At 39.4% G+C, this 19375-nt stretch overlaps 1 protein-coding gene across 1 annotated transcript in view; it reads right to left on the reverse strand.

Moving 5' to 3' along the window:
• The window catches only part of reck (reversion-inducing-cysteine-rich protein with kazal motifs), a 220314-nt gene that overhangs the window by 151158 nt on the left and 49781 nt on the right, over positions 1-19375 (reverse strand). The window contains exons 18-21 of the mRNA XM_079361492.1: positions 18666-18876; positions 18506-18579; positions 15970-16125; positions 721-2383 (exon numbers count right to left, since the gene is read on the reverse strand). Coding sequence (XP_079217618.1) covers positions 2162-2383; positions 15970-16125; positions 18506-18579; positions 18666-18876 — 663 coding nt within the window. The 3' untranslated portion in view covers positions 721-2161. The remainder of the gene's footprint in view (positions 1-720; positions 2384-15969; positions 16126-18505; positions 18580-18665; positions 18877-19375) is intronic.

Below are 19375 nucleotides of genomic sequence, written 5' to 3' on the forward strand. Positions count from 1 at the left end.
CTCTACTGGTTACATGGACAGAACTGCTCGTGTAACACAACGATACTCAACTAAAGTGGTATTCGACTAATGAATTGATCCAAAAATATCGGCACATATCTGCGATAAAATTCGCCACGACCGATAGTCCCTAGAGATGCTAAAATTGGCAGATATCATCGGCAGGTTGATGAATCGTCTGGCTCTAATGGTGATCATGCCTTGGCTGCAGAACTTTCAACATGATGAATTAATTACTCATCCTGTGAAAACAGTTGTGATCTTCTCTGCTCATGGCCCCTTGGATAAGGAGTGTGTAGATGTGTAATATGAGTATGCATCGTGGAGTAGCGGCATACATTCACAGAGATGTCGGGTTTTATAAGGCAAATGGTTCAAGTTGCACGATGGGGATAAAACAATCGAAATTAAACTCAACAAACCTTGGTGTCTGTAGCGTCAATAGTATTCGCTATTTCTTTTAAATCTCTTTGCAAGCTCTCTGACCTTTTATTGGAACAGCAGCACTCAAAGGAATTAATAAAAGGTGTTTATACAAATCACACTAACTGAGCATCCAATCAGATTTAAAAGACTTCAACCCTTCCATGCACTTTATTTTCTAACGCTGTCAATATAACTTGTTCAGCAATAAAGATTGCTCTTTTACTGCAGTGAAAATCATGTATTATGAAGCTGCACGCAGGGACTACATCTCTCGATGCATTTCAAAACACTCACACAAACACGGTTTGCCTGTGACTCTCAGAGCAAAGCGATATCATGTCTAATGGTTAGTGAGCTGTGATTTAGAAAGCATGGAGAAGTTAAACTTCAATGTTAAAAGAAGAGGGATTGGAGAAGTGACATTTGAAAAAGAATATCCCTTTGTTTTAATGTATTATTTAGAAAATGTCGGAAAAGCTGTGAGCTTTTTTTTTAACTATAGTACGAAGCGGTCCTAAAACTTTCTGAACATATGGATGTCATACTACAGTACATGCAGTTGCTACAGTGAGCGTTAAACCTTTACATTTTAAATGATTCTTTATGTTCTGAAATAACATTTGTCTCTTGACTAACACTGACGCCATCTGCCTATCGGGGAGAAAACTGAGCGGTTTTAATGTTGAAAAATTACTTTTAAAAAACATTGTATCTTTTTTCTCTACTTTAAATGAACGTGTTATTGTGATTTTAATCAGATTAAAGTGTTACCAGGTTTGTCCGGAGAAAGGCAGAGAGTTTGATGTCTTCATCATTTCAGATCCTAGATCACACTTTGTTCAGCTTCACTCTCCCGCTGTGGAAACAGAACGTGACTCCCTTTACATGAATACTTTTCAAATGACTTCTTGGCACTTAAGTGTGCTTCAGCACTGTCGTCCCAACCTGTGGAACTTTGGATGAGTTTAATCTGAGCTGGCTCAGTATATGAGCATGGCACTAACACTGCTGAGGTTAGAGGTTCAAACACTATAGGTCCATAAACACCTCACATGTATATACACGATGCACTGTCCTACAGACAAATGATCAGACTCCATCTGATACATGATTTAAACTGAACAAAGGAATGTGGATGGAGTGACAATGGTTCTTGTTGTGTATAAGTGTAATTAAAAATGTGTGTGGCCGAGGGTTTTTTGGGTAGTAGACAGAAGTTCTGCCAGACTGGGATGTTTTGTCCTTGTCTGTCACCAAAACTCAATCAGACACACACAAATGCACAAACCCACACACACACACTAAGCCTGTAAATAAGGCAGAGTGAGTCATGAAATTTACATTCCCACTCAACAGCTTTCAGAGGAGAGCTTGTTGCTGGAACTAATGGATAAACACTGCTGGTATGAAGTCAAATGCTTCTTAAAGGTCACACACACACGCACACACAAACACACACACACAATAAAATGGAGGGAAACCCAGTGGGTAACTCTTCCACCGAATAATACTGTTCATACAAAAGCTTTCAACGTTAATAGCTTTTCCACCATCTTGATTGTTTGACACGCAGGTGAGTCGATAGGAATGATTGTCGAAAGATGTCGCCGCTTCTTCTCCCTGCTGCCGTCACACAAACACACACTCACCTCCTGACAGCCCCGTCATCTCAGAGGAAGGGGGAAGACTCTTTGGAAACACTCAGGAGTTAGTGAGGGGAGGGGCTGGGTAGGGATTAAAGGCGCTCAGAGCTGGCGGCTGCGGTGATGATGCAGCCCAGCAGGAAGCACAGGCTGGCGGAGAGAGGCGCAGTTTGAGCGTTCGCCGAAGACTGGATGGAGGAGGTTCTGATCTCAGAGGAGAGGAAGGCGGAGAGGGGGACGTGGGAGACCAGAGTGGGGCTGGCATAGTTGATGAGGGAATCGATCTTCTCGGCCTCCTTGCTGCAGGCTTCGATCTAGAGAAAATACAAGAACACCCTCAATACTCCTTCCAATATTGCAATAATTGTAAAATTGAGTCAGCACAGGATGCTTTTTTCTTTTAATGATCGTTGGTTTTTGTTATAACTTTACCACTAAACAGGACGTCATCAAATCATTGTCATCTTACTTTTTTGATGTGTATGAAAACCTGCATGGACCCAGGAATGTATGGTGTTTTTTTTTTTTTTGACCTAACGTAGTATACCAAAGTATAGGATGCAATGCTATACATATCAAGATATGATATGAAACGATGAGATGTGAAAAAAAAAAATCTGTTCCATGCATGGACCCAGGATCATATGGTGCATTTTCCATTGATTTATGATGCCATACGATAAAATACACTTTTTTTCTTCCCTGGGGACAATGAGTCTTGAAATCTCGTGTGCCACACTTTTAGCTGCCTCTGTAATAAACTCGACAAATAAAAAATAAAAACAGTAGAAATGCACAGCAACCCACATGTGAATAAAGCAGCGCAAAAAAAGTCAGCAAACACATGCAAGTCACTTTTTGAGGTGCAGAGTAAAAAAAGAAAGAAAAAAAAAATCACTACTTATGATGCACTACTTATCACGGCCGGGCTCTAAACATTGTGATACTTTACGAACTCAGTAAATAAATATGGATATCTTTGGGAGCCATAGTGTCCAAACAACTAACAACATTTATAGCACTGTCTTTATTTTATTCGTTTTCCAAAGTGTTTATCTAAAACCTTGTTATCTCGAGTGCCAAACTTCACACATTGTTTAAAGCCAGAGAGGGACAGTTTAAATTCAAAGTGGTTAAAGTCTCCCAGAATTGTTGCTACTAAAGCTGCTGCTTCAGCTGCATGGAATACTTTTTGTAACCCTTGAAAACTATCGGCGTGTGATTTGTTACCCGAACAAACATATTTACACGATTCTCATTATGTTGTGTTTGTCTGGGTGTCATGGGCCCCTAGGCAGCTTCAGCACTGTCTTTGATGTATTTCAAGGCGTGGGTGCTTTCCTTCTCTAAAACATGCTTTTCCTAAAAGGTACGTTAGGGTGATTTTCACCTGGAAATAGTTTCTCTCTCCAGCAGCTGTCTGTGTGTCAAGGACACTTTGCCTTCACCAGGAAGGTCTGAAATGTCACAGGAATGGATAGACCAAAGACCCAGTTTCCAGTTACACTATTTTCATTTTAGGATTTTTTGTTCTGGAATTTCGATTTTTTTTGGTGATAATTTTGGAGCATTTTTATTGGTTGATGATGATACTTTTTCTTCATTTTCTTAGACATGGTACACTTATAATAAAAGAACACTACTCTTATTTGTCATGTATTGTCATACTTTCTATTGGGTATATTATATCAGGTAAAACCCAGCGTTAATGATGGTGTTACTAATTTTAGCGATCGGTTCTAAGGAACGTTGTTGTTTTTTTGTAGAACAGGACCATAAAATATTACCGTCAACCAAACAACATATTTAACATACACAGACTACAGAATGGTGTTAAGCTACATTATAAAACAACCATAGCAAACGCTTAATGCTCTACTCTTAAAAACTTTTGGATGTTTTTCTGAAGGGAAGGGCAATGATGTAAAAGTTAATTTATCTAAACTTTAAAAAGCCATTGTGTAACAACCCGACGGACAGACTGTCCCTTCCCTCCTATTAACGATTGATACTCAGTTATGTCAAACATGAATTTCATAATTAGTCCCATAATAGAGATACATCAAAGCTGAAGTGCTATTGACTGGGGCCTCCGTGGACACTAATCCATGTTTTTTTTTAAAAGCACTAATTAAAACAAAAAATGAGAAACAATGTTCTAAACTCTGAACAAATTTATTGAAAACTTTATGAATAACACATTTTATGGCTGTGAGATTTGAACGTAAACCTCAGTGGACTTCAGATCCCAGATGGGGAAGGTAGAGGTTAACACAAGGGTTTTCAAAGTTGCGTGTTGGGTGCACCCGTAGACAATTTTTGATCATAGACGAACACTCCTGTTTTCAATGTGGTAAATGGACTTCAGCTTGTATAGATCTTTACTCATCTTTTGACTACTCAAAGTGCTTTTGACACCTCATGTCTCACCTACACATTCACACTCTGACGGCAGACGCTGCTATCACAAGTAACTGATCCAGTTCCTACACCGAAGCGGCAGGAGCAACCTGGAATTTAGGGTTCTGCCCAAGGACACATTGGACATGTCGCTGCTTGAACTGGGGATAGAACCTCCATCCTTCCGGTTAAGAGACGACCGACTCTACCAACTGAGCCATAGCCACCATCAAGTACATCAGTTGACAAAGCAGAGTGTCACTGTTCAAAACTAGTATGAGCGCCATGCATGTCATTTAGAGGCTCTGTACACTTTTCTGCGGTCGTTCTTTCATACAATGAAAATGTTCAATGTGAGACAAAGCTTTATTTATTTATTATCTAATGTATTTGCTGTGGACACAAGGAATAATGTCTTTGCAAATAGAAAGAGAGACCCTGAATCTAATTGTTTGACTGGTTTATCACTGTGACAGAGAGGAAGTTTTTTTTATGCTAATTGTTCCTCCTCTTCAACTCTCTGCGCCCTGCTTCTCCAATGGATAAGAGGCGAAGTAAATGTTGGCATTTCCTTTTTTCAAATCCACAGTCCTCCAATTCGAATGTTTGAAACTTTGTTTTGGCACTGCTTTTTTCAACCTGGGGATGAAAATGTCTTTACTTCGCAAACAAGTGGAAAAAGCTGTTGCCTAGTAACAACAAAACTAGACGAGATTGCCTTTGCCACTAAGCCTTGTGTTTACTTTTTGCTTTTTTTACATTTATCCTCATCTTCTCTTTCAGTTGCTCCTTTGAGACTTTTGTTCCGCTGCTCCCTCCCTCCGATTCATCGCCTGTTTCTCCTGAAATATTATTGTTTCCAAGATGGTTAATGAGTTTTAAGAATCAGAAGAATTTCCTATATTTTCTAAAATTCAGAAGGGTCCTTGGTGGCTGCATGACAACCGCTTATTAAGTTAAACCAGGTAATGTTATGTTCTTTTCCATAGCAGTGACAAGACAAGACTGTCTGCAGAGAAATGTTGAAATGTTTTTTTTTTTCTCCTTATCCTGACTGAAAATCAAAATGATCACCTTCAAAGGAACAAATTATTTCAGCCTCTTTGAATGACTCTCATATTCAGCCAGCATGTGCACATCAAGAAGCAAACTTGTGGATGAAAAACTGTGTACACACACACACACACACACACACACACACACACACACACACAAACAATTTGCACAACACTTCTCCAATATGCTATTTTCCAAAATGTTTTCATTATCGCACTGACGAACGTAATGTGCCTGAAACATCTGCGGGTAAACATGTCATACGGAGCAGAATAGTTTTTACAAAATAAGAACCTTCTGCCAGCAACCTGTTGTAGATTATTGTGATATGTAAATGCTAATCTGAGTAGAATTGCATCAAACAAGCCAGGGCATGTTTATGAAAACAATCTTGCTCTTATTATCTTAAAAAAATCAGTCTTGCTGAAAGCAGTCTGTACGAAACGACCATAATTCTTTCCAACACATCAGAGTGTAGCAAACTCCCATCCTGCTGCTGGAAAGCAATCAATAAAATAAACCGGCTTCATTTGTTACACCTTCACTAGTTCAATACATCCAAGCCAAGTCTGTGCACTGCGTTGAGGATAAAGCAGCTGAATAGATAGTTAGCTAACTAAATCAGGGGAATCGTGGGACTGATTCTCCCTGCATACTTTACCTTTAAGTCCAATATTAAAAGCTACATTTTTACAGCAGAAATTAACATGTTAACGGGCAAGTGTGAAAAAAGATATCTGGTGTCAAAAAGTCTTCTTTATTGGTGCAGCCGAAACAGGTTTTTTTTTAAATAATGTATATGTAATGTTTTAATTTCATGAAGCTTAAAAGTGATTAATTATTTGAATAATGAAGGGGCATTGCTGAGTTGACTGACTGTTGAGTGGTTGTAGATTTCTTCCTGATCTATTTTGCTGTTGGTAGAATGTTAGTCAGTCAGTCGAATGTTAACATTTCCAGTATGGCGACCAGCATCGTTTGGCCCCATAAAGTTCTTCAAAAAGCAATAGGCAAGAGATGATGTCCATGTGTGAAAGCTTAAAAGTGTTTCAATGAGGTACAGAAGTTAGTTTTATGACACCTTAATTCAGAAACTTCTTTTCTTTTTGTCATCCACAATGCCTTGATTGGTTTGACTTTTTGTTCTTCTTGTTCAGCTTGATGTGGGCCATTAGAGGTCGATGAATGTTGAGACATCTACTTTGAAAGAGGCCTGAGGGCGACATTTGCTGACCATACAAACCTCGGCTTCTCTTTGTGCAAGTCACGATGACTTTTGTTGCACATCATCCTCTGAAATGGACCAACCCCTCCCTGATAAGGCGCAATACATACAGGGTTATCTTATTACAATCAGTCAACCGAGTTTACCAATTATAGCAGTGCCAATTTTAAAAAGGATAACTGAAGTTAGATTTAGATCGATTTAGGTTTAGAAAATGATGCTTTTTTTATACGAGCCAGGTCACCACTGGCTTTTTGAAAACAACACAGCAGATGATTAAAAAGGAGGCAAATATCACTGGTTGCTATTAGACGGACAATAAGTTGCATTTTAATGTTAAATTAATTGTGATCTGTTTATTAGTTTCTCAATTGTGGTTGGCTGCAAAAACCAAGAGGGTCCCATATTTAAATGCACATTTTGACAGCACAATTAAACATGGTTACAGCACAGGTTGGAAAACAGTATTACACACAATATCTTATTTATTTTTTTCCCCCCAAACAATTAATGAATCATTTTCTATCATGAAAGCTAAGACTTAAGGACACATTTTCATAATTAGGGGGCGAGGCTGATCCAACTGATTTGTTACTTGTAACCTAAGGCCCACCTTTGATCAAAAGTTATGTTGAGGCAGCATGTCCAATATGGCCATCGACAGGATACAACACATTCTAATATAAGTCTACATATATATCCCTCTGTTGAGTAAAGGATGAAACAAGTTTGAACTCCTTCCTCGTTTTTTGGAATGAAAGAGCAAATGAAGGACCCTGACTTTTCTCTCTTTTGTTGTGAATATATTTTAATTGTCTATGTATAATGTTTAACTACAGCTATGTGAAAATAAAGGAATCAATTAATCAATCAAGTAATCCAAAATATGCTACTAGAATATACTGACATGGTAATCCTAGATTTATATACCTGAAGTACGATAATAATAATAATAATAATAATAATAATAATAATAATAATAATAATAAAAATAAAAAAAAAGATGAAATTGTTTTTAGGAAAGTTTACAATGAATTTTAAACGTTTTAACATCCTGTCCCAATGTCCAGTCATCATTGATCTTGACACTAATGTTTGAATCGTCATGATAAATGAGGCCAATCTTTAATTGAATTTATCTTAAAATAAATAATCTTTACAGAATATTTGTAGCTCTTTCAAAAGGAGCTTTCTCCTTCTCAAATGCTGTTGCTTTGAGATCACAGTGTTCCTTCCTTTGTGTACCAGGACTGAGAGACCTTGCTTAAAAAAAAAGAGGCACAAACACTAACAAAACTCAGAAATGTCATACCTGAACAGGTCCTCATACAGGCTCTGATGTTTCATGCAAAATATTCATCTGCTATCGTGAGCGGATGTCATGACCAATACAAACTTTTACTGTAACGTATTCCCCTTTGCGAGGATGCTAGTGAATTATGTATTCTGCTGCTCTTTTATGGTGTTAATAGATGCTGTTTGTGCTTTTGAGAGGATACTCTAGTGTACGTTTATATATATATATATATATATATGCACATACACATTCATAGCTAAAACAGGCCAATCAGATACTGTTGGTCGAGCGCTCTGATCATGTGTATGTTTTCTCGAAAGTGTTGTTGGGGTCCAGCCAGAATGACAAAGCTCAGGCTGTGTCGTTTGGAGAACTACAACAAAAGACTCTTTATCCCAGCATGCCTTGCAGGTACTCCCAGAATGCTTTGCCACACCTAACACATAGGTGTGAAGTCTGGGAGGTATAAAGCCGGCCATGCTTCATTGTTCTGCCTCTTTCAAACGTCGTCTGGCGACGTCCGGGGATACCCAACTCTGTTCCTGTTTCCAGCACGCTTCTCTTTGTTTAAAAGTTTTGGCGCGCAGCTGATCCAAAGGCCTTGAAGCACACCGACGTCCGAAATTCCGAGCTTAGATCATCCACTTGAACGCATCTCCAAAGAAGCGCGTTTATTTCTCCCGTATTGAAACGGTATTGAGAGAGACTGTAAGGATTACGTCTCGTTCCGTCCTTTAAAGAAAGGACACCCACGGAGATCACCTCGCTCGACGGAGGACACGACGGCCCTGCTCACCCTCTGGGACGCGCTACCATCACCAAACAACTGCAGGAAGATCATTCCAGGACCCCCTTTGCTCCTTTCATCAACCGTGGACAAAACGGTTTCAAGTGAGGCTTAGCTAGGTCTGGGCAGTTAGATATAGAGAGTGTGTTTAATAACTGAGTTATTATAGTGAAACGGTGATAATATTTGCTTGGTGTTTGACCACCGTGTCTTAGATTTTACCAGAGTAAAATCTCCTTTGTTCTCTTTGTTTGACTGCTGTGTCTTAGATTTTACCAGAGTAAAATCTCTTTTGTTCTCCTTATTTGTGCCGCTGTGCCCCCTGTGTTTATCTGTGAGCTCCCGCGTCATAACCGGGTTATAGACTCACTATCAGAAAGACTAGTGTGAACGCCGTCTGATACAAATCCGGCCACTGGCTTCTGTTAAGTGAAGTAACCTGTGCTCTGAGTTGTGGTGAGCTCCAGTCCGAGATTGAGCGGTCGAGGTGCGTTGTTTTCTCTCGCTCTCTCGCCTTTACACACACCTTTCGGTAGACGCACACACATAGAGATCTGTGGCTTTCCAGACGCTGCTGAAACGTAGATCACGTTCTGTGTCCGCCATCACGTGACCACGCGTGGTCGCCGCCATTTTGATCTGTCCCTGTCTGTCTCTGTCTGTCTGTCCCCCTCTCCCTCTCACTCTCACACACACACACACACACACACACACACACACACACACACACACACACACACACACACACACACACACACACACACACACACACACACACACACACACACACACACACACACACACACACACACACACACACACACACACACACACACACACACACACACGTGCCACGCTTGTTTGTTTTGTTTGTTAATTGTAGTTTGGCTTATGATGGTTATTTAACTTGGTTAATGGTTAATTAAATACAAATTATTAATTATTAATGATATTGGTATTTAATTAAATAATTTGAGACTGATATTGGTAATATTTTGATTGTTCCCTGTTTACAGGGTGGTGCCCCGAAGTTTATTAAACACAGTTTGATAACAATTATTGAGTTAGATTAATAATTAAGTAAACTTAATTATTAATTTATTTTGACAATCAAATTTTACGTCATAAAACCCAACATAACCGTTGGTCAGGTATTCGCTCCTGAAAATTCCCAACAGTGTTAAAGAAGGCGCCTTTAATAGTTGATCTATTCCAAAATAACAGTTCAATAACCACAGTATACACAAGTCCCACTTCATAATAACCATGCATCAACAGCTCACTTTCATTTTTGCTTACACTTGTTTAAAAGACACCATTTTTGACAGAAGTTCTATCCACTGCCTACAATGTGGGGGGAGACGTACTTTTCCATAACCTAAGGATCAATTCTGCAGCAATGCAACCCCAAAGTTTATCACAACAAGGTCTTTTTTGATACTTTAGTCAATTCAGTTTGATCCCCGAACAGGCAGATCCTTGGTGATTTAGGTATTGTCAAACCTAATCCCTTTCCTACTGTGAGTGTTCCATGACTTTGTCCCAAGATGGATTGAGAAGTTTGCATTCACAAAATGCATGCAAAAATGTTCCTGGTTCTCTTTGACTTTCAACACAAATTGTTGGTAGGTATGCCCATCCTATGGAGGTAAGAAGGAGTCAAATAAAACCTACGTATTATTTTATATTGAGTAGGGATGGTTCTTCACACCAAATCTCTGTTTATATCTTAATGTGTCTTCCCATCCTTCAATTCTTCCACAGTATTAGTCTATAGCAGCTTTTGTATGAAGCATGTTCCATGCATTTAGGCATGAACTGATTCTGATCTAAGATTAGACAAGACTGTTACCAGCAGCCTGGAGACGTCTCAGCTCCAGATAGGACCTAACAGCAACTTCAGTGATTTTAACCCACTTAATGGCTGACACACATAGACCTTTTCTTACTGGAGTCACCTCACATGATCCCCTGACATGGCTTGAGGGTACAATATGCAAAGGAGAGATTAGAGATTTTTGTGTCACATACAAGCTAAATCCATTATGAGACCCATTCTCTCAGGCTAGAAATATAATAAAGAGCGAGCATTAGAGTCTGAGCAGCGTGCAGGCTTTTCTTTGGTGACTGATTCTCATCGGGACATGGGTAAAATCTGACATGGGTGTGAATATTTCCAGAGCATAACTAGCATAGAATAAAACAAACAGACTTTCATTTTACAATAAATAAGGTCTTAAGACAGTAGTACACTACAGCAGTGCTGATTCACAGTTGGATATTTATTCTGTGGAAATAATGATGCGGCATTTTTGGCATTGGCCACAGCTAAACTGCTTCAATATACAGAGGAGGCCAAAGGATGTTTAGACTACGGAGCAGACCAAAGAACATCCTCATGTACAAAAATAGCAGCCTGACATAATTGTGATGTAATTATACATGACGGCCTTATGGCTAAAAAGACCCCTAAAGTCACTTTAAAGCAGCGGCGCAACATGACATCCTGAAAGAAAAAGAAAGGATAAATGCATGTCTTTCATCTTAAAAAACTGTAATGTGTTATTTAATTAGAACTTAGTGCACAAAGAAAACAAAACCAGGTGGCATCATTAATGAGCTCATTGAATCTGATGTCAGTGGAGAAAATAAAAAGGCAAAGGGCGAATCAGGCAACAGGACATTTTGTGTAACCAGGCGTGCTTTCTTTTTAAATATCCATTCAAAGTGCAACCAAGTAACCAAAAACACTTAACACAGGTGATGTGTGGTGGCATACACCTTTTGTGTGCGTTAGCACCAAGTCTAAACTGCAGTTCTTTGAGTATCCACTTTAGGCTAGAATCTCTCTCTTTTGAATCCCCATTAAATCCCATATTCAAATCCCCATTTTTACAGCAGAAAAACCTTTTTACAGTCTGCTTCAAAGAAATATGTTGCCTGAGAGCTTTGCATCAATTTGGCCAAATTTGGTTAATGTCACTGAGGCTACGTCCATGTCTCCTAGCATCTGTGGTTAGAGAACTGTAAAACCTGATGCATGGTGCTGATGGCTGGACATCATGCGATGTTAGAACCATTAAAAAAATCAATTAAAGAGCTAGAAGTTAAATTGTTAGTTTTTTAAGGCTCAGATAGGTGCTACATTCAGTGAAGCACAAGAGATCGGAAACATACCAATAAAATGTTTACCTATACATTTCTACCTTACATAGGGACTTGCCCAGGGACTGCAGATGGAAATTAAACTGCTATAATCTGTTACGAAGCACCTTTTCTCTGTGAGATTAATGTTATTGTTTGTACATGGTCCCTGACAACTAAACTGATAAACTAAACTAAACATATAAAACATATGTAAAGCAAGCTCTCAGGGGGCATCTATGCTGATCTTCGGGAGAGTTTCAGACAAACCTATTTTAAATACACTCCCAAAGACATGACAAACGAGTGTCAAAAAAAACGTGAATGATACACTTGGCATTTTTAGGACTTAATGATAAGCAGTTATTTTTACTCATACAGTTTACTTATGTGTTAGAAGCAAATACAGTTTATATAGATGGTTATTGTTATTTGTAATGATCATAAATTGATACAAAAATCCATAAATTATACTTTATGAGTTGATATGAGTTGTTTTTTTTAATAGGAGCTTATCTTCATAACGAACAACTGGGACAACAAAAGAATCGAAATGAAGTTGAAGCAGCGAGGGGAGACATTGAGGGAGACAGATGCATCCTCCTCCTCAGTTTACCACGGTAATCACTGTAGGCATGAATATTTATGTCCAGAAGGAGCGAGGTGGGTAATTAGAAGAGCTAAACACTGCTGTGTCTGGGAGCTGCTCGTGTCTGTATGTTTTTGTCTGTGCACATGTGTCAAAAAAAATAATTTAAAAAAGGTGAAGATGAAAGAAGCCCCTCATAAGGCAGATGCTGGTAAACCAAGAAAAATAACTTCTGCTGTGGTTGTAAATTAATTCTGTTTATGATAAAGATGTGTTTATCGGATCACACAGCGGAGCCTGCAGGAAATGTCGAAGCGTTCTTACACCTACACCTACATTTTGCATAGCTTATCTATTCCAGAGAGTTGGCAACTGCCATCGATCACGGCAGTAAAACTAGTTCTGAATATATGCCGAGTATCAGTGAAAACTCATCAGGTTTTCTTTTTGAGTCATTATAGTAGGAAAATGTACAAATGTGATCAGAGACCATTTTGTTAAAATGGAGCTGCATCTTAATGGTTTGGATTCAACTACATTGAGTATGTTCAAGAAAAACAGTTAGATCATTCTGAATAGATCTTACTGACAATTAATGTCATGAAAGACCCAAAGCAGAATTGTCTTTGTCAATCTTCTGCGGCCTATTTCTTCCTACAGAAAATAAATTTAAATTCTTTAAATAAAGACTCGAGGTTGTAAGCTTTAAATAAAGCCTTCACAATTTTACCACAGGCTTGTCGAACATTTACACGTTTGCACAAACCTCGAAAACGACACCCACACAGGAGTGATGTTTGTATTTCAGCTCAGCAATCTAAAAAACTCTCCTCTATGAAAATGGTGAAATCAAGCACTACAGGCTTGAGCTGCTAACTCTGCAACTGGGGTTTGATTTCCTCGTAAACAGAGAACTGACTCTTTGGATTAACGGATCTGCCTTAATTCTTTGTGATCGTTTTCTGTTTTCCACATTTCAAATATTAAGAAAATAATCCATACAGAGGAGTTTATTAATGTATGCACAATGGTGTTGTATTATATTTGTGTTTCCAGATGTTCAAGTAAGAAAAGGTATTTTTGGTAATGGCGAAACAGTATTATGATGACGTAAACAGTGATATATTAACACACGTGTATACATATTGATGTACACTGTGTATAGAGGAGCATATTCTGAGAAGATATGAAACCTGATGCGGAGTTCACTGAGGACAGGGATGTCCATAGGATCCTGTTTGTGCATGTGTGTATTTCTACTTCTATTTAATGAAGTATAAATTATTATGTATTGTATGTGTGTATTATTCAGTTCTCAGCAGACTTCAGTGCTCATTATTTCATCATTTGGTTTTTCATTTGATTATTCAAATGAAAAACCAAGCCTTCTCTAAAAGTCTCGCAACGAAGAAGGATATCTCCTGAAAATCACTGAAGGTACCACAGCATCCAGTTTTGTTACATATCCATATATTTATATGTATATACTGTACAGTCTGTAGGGACTTGGGTTGGAAAATGGGGGCGTTGCCATTTCACATACATATACACACGTATAAATAAATACATAAAGACACACACACCAATGTGTGTGTCCGTTTACTCTTCAGAAGTATTTCTTTTGTATTGTTTTAATTGGATGTCATGTATAGAATATGTATGATTCTTCATTGGACGGCTACCAAAAAGAAAAAAAGAAAACATACTATTCAGTTGTTTGTAATTGTGTATGTGACCAATACATGTGATTTGCAGCCAATTTACTGCAAGCTTTGTGTCTACACTTTGGAGGGGATAGATTTTACTTACATTTTTATTTTGCAACAGTATGTTGCAAAATGATAAAGAAATCAACCTTATCATAGAGAGCATATTTGATTGTCTGGCGTGCGTTTGTGTAAGAGTTTGGGAAAGTGGGATGCAAATGCCGACCCAGGTATCTGAAAGTTATCCCAGAGGGATAAACCACTTAGACTTCTGAAGCGATTAAAGAGGAGGGGACAAAAAAACTTAAAGTCACGAGCCAAACAATAAATGAAAAAAAATAAAATAAAAAATAAAATAAAATCACCATTGCTGAGCAGCTGATGAGAAACTAGATTAAAGTGAAGACCCCAGAAACAGCTGAGTCACAAAGGCCAGCATGCCCCAAGTTTACAAAGAAACAAAAAGGTTGGGTCAGAAATTCCCAGCACTAACAGACTACAGGTGCAAACCTGCAGGAAAACATAGTGATACTTGTGCAAAATCACACACTTCTAGAAGACACCCGGAACACAGAGAGAAGCTCTCACTGTCTCTGATGGTGAGACAATGAGCCAGCACAGAGGGCTGTAACTCAGGGGTCTATATCACCTTCACACACCTGGACCAAATCAGGGCCAATCAGTCACACACACACACACACACCCACACACACACGCGCCCACACACGCACACACACACACACAAACTCTTGACCCTGCTCTGAGATAATTACACTATCCACACTACTACGTGACCAGTGGCTCTTTCCAGATTGCCACAGCTCAGTATGGCGTTTGGACTTTTCAGTAGACTAAACTCTGGTTGTTGTTCAGGGGGCATTTTGATTTCATGGAAAAAAACAAAGGCAAATGACATTTTTATTTCATAAAAACATGCCACAAAGAAACTATCTGCTATAATTAATCCATCCTCTTTCATTTGGGCCAATTAGACATTTTAACAATTAAAGGTAATTTATGAATTTAGATGAATGACAATTTTCTCTGAGTGCTGTTTTAGAATTTTAAAAGTGTGAATTTTGTAAACTGTCAAATTAACAGAATAGCTCTGTCGGCCTCTGCTAAAATAGACAACCATGAATTCAATAAGTTTTTCACAAATACACAAATCTGTGAGCACTCTCTCCAGGGAAACTTGATCAAAACGGACATGAATATTCTGCTTTACACGTCAGGATTTTAAACTTGTCGGCCGATTTCCCAAACTTGAGAGACCACACACATAAATAATCAGAGGTTTTACAGTTTTGGTCGTAGACTGTGTGGTGTGTGGCCTCACAGCAACATCAACACACCACTCACGAACCGAATTCCCTCCCGATCAGACGGAAAATCTCGCAAAACCTCGCGAGATCAAACGTGTTTTGATTTCTAGATTCCCCGCGTGCTCCCGGCGTTTTCTCGCCACTACATTGCCTCGCTTTTTGATTGGCTACGCGTCGATTTGAGATCGGAGCGGTCCCAACGTCCTTCTGAGCAGACGAGAGCAGTCTTAACACACCACATATGGCAGGATTATTTTATAAAATTATTTTATGATGATCGGGGCGTCCTTATGATAATCGGAAGGGGCGAAATCGGCGCCAAAATCAGCCTAATTATCCTGCCGTGTGAACCAACCTTTAGAATGTTTTACCTGTAGTGGAGTTGGCTGCTGGTCCACCGGAGCGATGAGGACGACCATCTCATGGTCAATGCTCAGGTATCCAAAGACGTCACACTGCGGCACTGAGACATGAAGCCGGAGGATCTGCAGGACGTCATGCACCGTCACTGGCTGGTTCTTATTCAGCTGTGCACAGAGGTTAAACAGAGGCAGAGGGATTAGACAACATTTCACCATTTTTATCCCACTTGCACATAAAATTAAAAAAAACTCAAATTTTGTTTTTTGCAAAGAAACATTTTGTCAGGTGCATGTCAAGCACTACTGGTCAAATAAAAGAACATCAACCACCTCATGAGAGAGGACTGCTGAATTACAAACAAATGTTAACATTCCCGAAACTTCAAAACATTTTTCAACAACACCTGAGCTGTGGCCTTTTGGCTTTCAAAGCAAATCACAACAGAGTGGTCCCAGCCAGTCAGCTCAGGCTCGGAGAAATAAAAATAATGCTGCAGAGCTCTGGTGAAATCAATTCTTTATAGCTCTATGGGTTTTCATTGCAAATGATGTCGTCTTAAATACAAATGACTGCTGAGTCATTTGTATTGTAAAGTGACATCACTTCACGAATCTCGTCTTGGACATTAACGGCTTCATTCATACAAATACTGTTTTATCAAAACACCTGAACCCCTCTTTGATGTTCATGCTCCAATTTAAGGGTTGACAGTCGTCATGCTTTTAAAGTATGAATAAATGGTTTGCACAATGAAGAAATGAAAGGGAAGTTGAAAAGCAGCCTGCTGCTGCATGGGCAGGGGGCCTCTCAGCGGGCCGAGCTGTAGCTTAAGTGGAGTTAAACTCATATTCTCATGTATCTTAGCAGCTGAAGATCTAATCACCTCCGCTTGTGTTTGTGTTTAACAGGCTTAATGCTGAGTCTCACTATGATGTGCCTGTGTGGGGGGATTACAGCAAACTTGACTTACAGCCAAGAGGGGGGGGGGCTTTGTTGTTGCATGATTAAGCTGATCAGAATGAGATGCCGGAGGGACTTATTAGCTGCTAACATGTCAGTGTTTAGACATCAGCCGGCTTCAGGCTTCTCCTGCTGTTCAACAGGCTGGGCACACATCCAGGGGGGCTCAGGGGAACATGTGAGGGGAAGCTATGGCAAGAGGGTGGAAGATAGGACACGCTTGTGATTATTGTTTAATGAATGCTCGATCAATTGTTTCCTCTGGGCCCCTCCTATAGAACTGCAATACACTTTAAGTAAAAGTATGTTGGCCTATATGCACAGCAGGGCAAAGGCAAGGTCGAATCCTTTCCTATCAATGTTGTCCGAAAAAAATAAAATGTTTAAATGTTTCAAGAACAATCATTAAAGTAACGTGGTACTGTAGTTGTCACATAATTGTCGTTAAAGCTTAAGGTGGAGTATTTCCTGCTGTGGTTTAGTTGAAGTATAAAGCAGCATTAGGACACTGACACACACGTTCACAGCCTCACTCACGTCTCAACGTGTGGACTGGAAGAGGCGATAACGAGATGACCTGACCGACCTCATGAGCCTCAGCCAAGCACCCACTTTTACAACTCAAGCTCAGCTCTCTTTATTGTACAGAGTGACGGCGTGTGATGCGTGGATGCTAAGGAAAGCCTTCACCAAAAGTTGGACCTCATTTTGACTGAAATATAATAAATATTCTGGCAGCAAACCCTCGGGTATTCTTCTTTTCCATCCACGACATAGTGTGTGTAATACTAACAAATGACACAGTGAAGGGTTAAAATAATCCATTTTGCAACAGCATTCATTTCTCTACAGATTACTGATTTGAGTGCTTGTGTCAGATTTCAAGAGGAAAAAAATGTAAAAACATGAAAAACTAAGTATTTTTCTCATTGAGATGCCTAATCACTGTTGTTTCAGTATCAACACTGTGTTCTTTGTTGAACATTTTCATGTTACAGCAAGAAAGGACTATTTGGATTTACAGCTCTCCCAAGTGGTCAACATCTGTAATTACATCCCAAACTGTCTCTACTGTAGCATCCTTACAGAGAAGACTGATCAACCTCACTTAAACCAAAATGAGATATTTTTTATTTTGGTATATTTTGGTATTTTGGTACTTAAAGTGAGAAAACCAACTATAGACTATATTTCTGTAGCTTCAGTGGATGAAAACATGAGAAATTAGACTTTCTTTCTTCACTGCCAGCCTAAAATTCTTGACATGACGCAATATGACGATTTTTGCAACATAGAAAGAAAACTTTCACGCAAAGAAAAACATACTTTTCTCGTCTCAGGGCAAAATGAGGGCTGAATTCAAGACCATTCAACACTACTACCATGTTTCTAATGATAACAAGCTTAATGCAAATGTGTGAAGTATCCCTTTAAACTGCTCCATGAGACTTTATCTGTATACAAACAGCAACAGTCATGGATCGGCACAGCGTCTGATCTTTTCCTAAACTAACACGTTTCATATAAAGTATTAAAGATGACAGGGGTTAAATGGCAGCTCTAGAAGCTCAAAAACAGTCATACCTTTGAGAAAGTGTTCATCTGCTCTTTGTTCCAGAGGATCTGCAGCATGCTGGCACATATTGGACAGCAGGCTCCTGAAAAATCGACCAGAGAAAATAGATTGGCCTCTTTTCTTCTACGGATGTTTCGACAGTGCTTTTTCTTTTATCGGTGAACTTACCAGGTGGGGTGACGGGCTGGCAGCCTGGAGTGGACAGAGGCGGGCAGGGTATCCCACTGCACGCAGAGTCAGGGGCCATCTCAGACATGGCCCCCACAGCGTGGCAGGGGCCCTCATAATCCACAGCCACGCGTTCGGAGAAGGCGTCACACACCGTGTTGTAGGTCTCACCGTTATGGCCACAAACTTGCTGAGGCTTCGTGCAGGCATCCTGAAGACAAAACACACAAACCATAAAACACCTAAATACATACATGTTTTATTTTTTTTTCAAACTTTAAGTTTGCTGCTGTAGTTTGAGCAGCCGATAACTGCACAAGTTCTTCCCGAACCCCTGTGAATTTCCTATTTTTTGGGGGGGTTTTTTGGATTGGTGTACAGAGAACAAACATAATGATTTTTTTGTGGGTCAGTAGCATCACCATGGGGTCTGTTGAGAATTTGCCTATGGGATTTCTGCATTGGGTTTTTGAAGTTGTAAGGACGCGTAAAATGGATTATCTGGTCCAACAAAACACAAACATCTCTGAAGATTGTGTTAACCAAAGACCTTATATCAGGAGTCTAGCCACAAAGGCATTCAAACTTACCATTGACTAATAGAGGATAGACTCTAGGCGCTTAAATGCTAACTCACCTCTGGGTTTTAAGACTCATTTCTGTGGTGCCCTACAGTATCTGTTTATCCATCTGTTTATTACAGTTGATTA

The sequence above is a fragment of the Symphodus melops genome (assembly GCF_947650265.1).
Source record: "Symphodus melops genome assembly, chromosome: 14".
Classification (NCBI taxonomy): domain Eukaryota; kingdom Metazoa; phylum Chordata; class Actinopteri; order Labriformes; family Labridae; genus Symphodus; species Symphodus melops.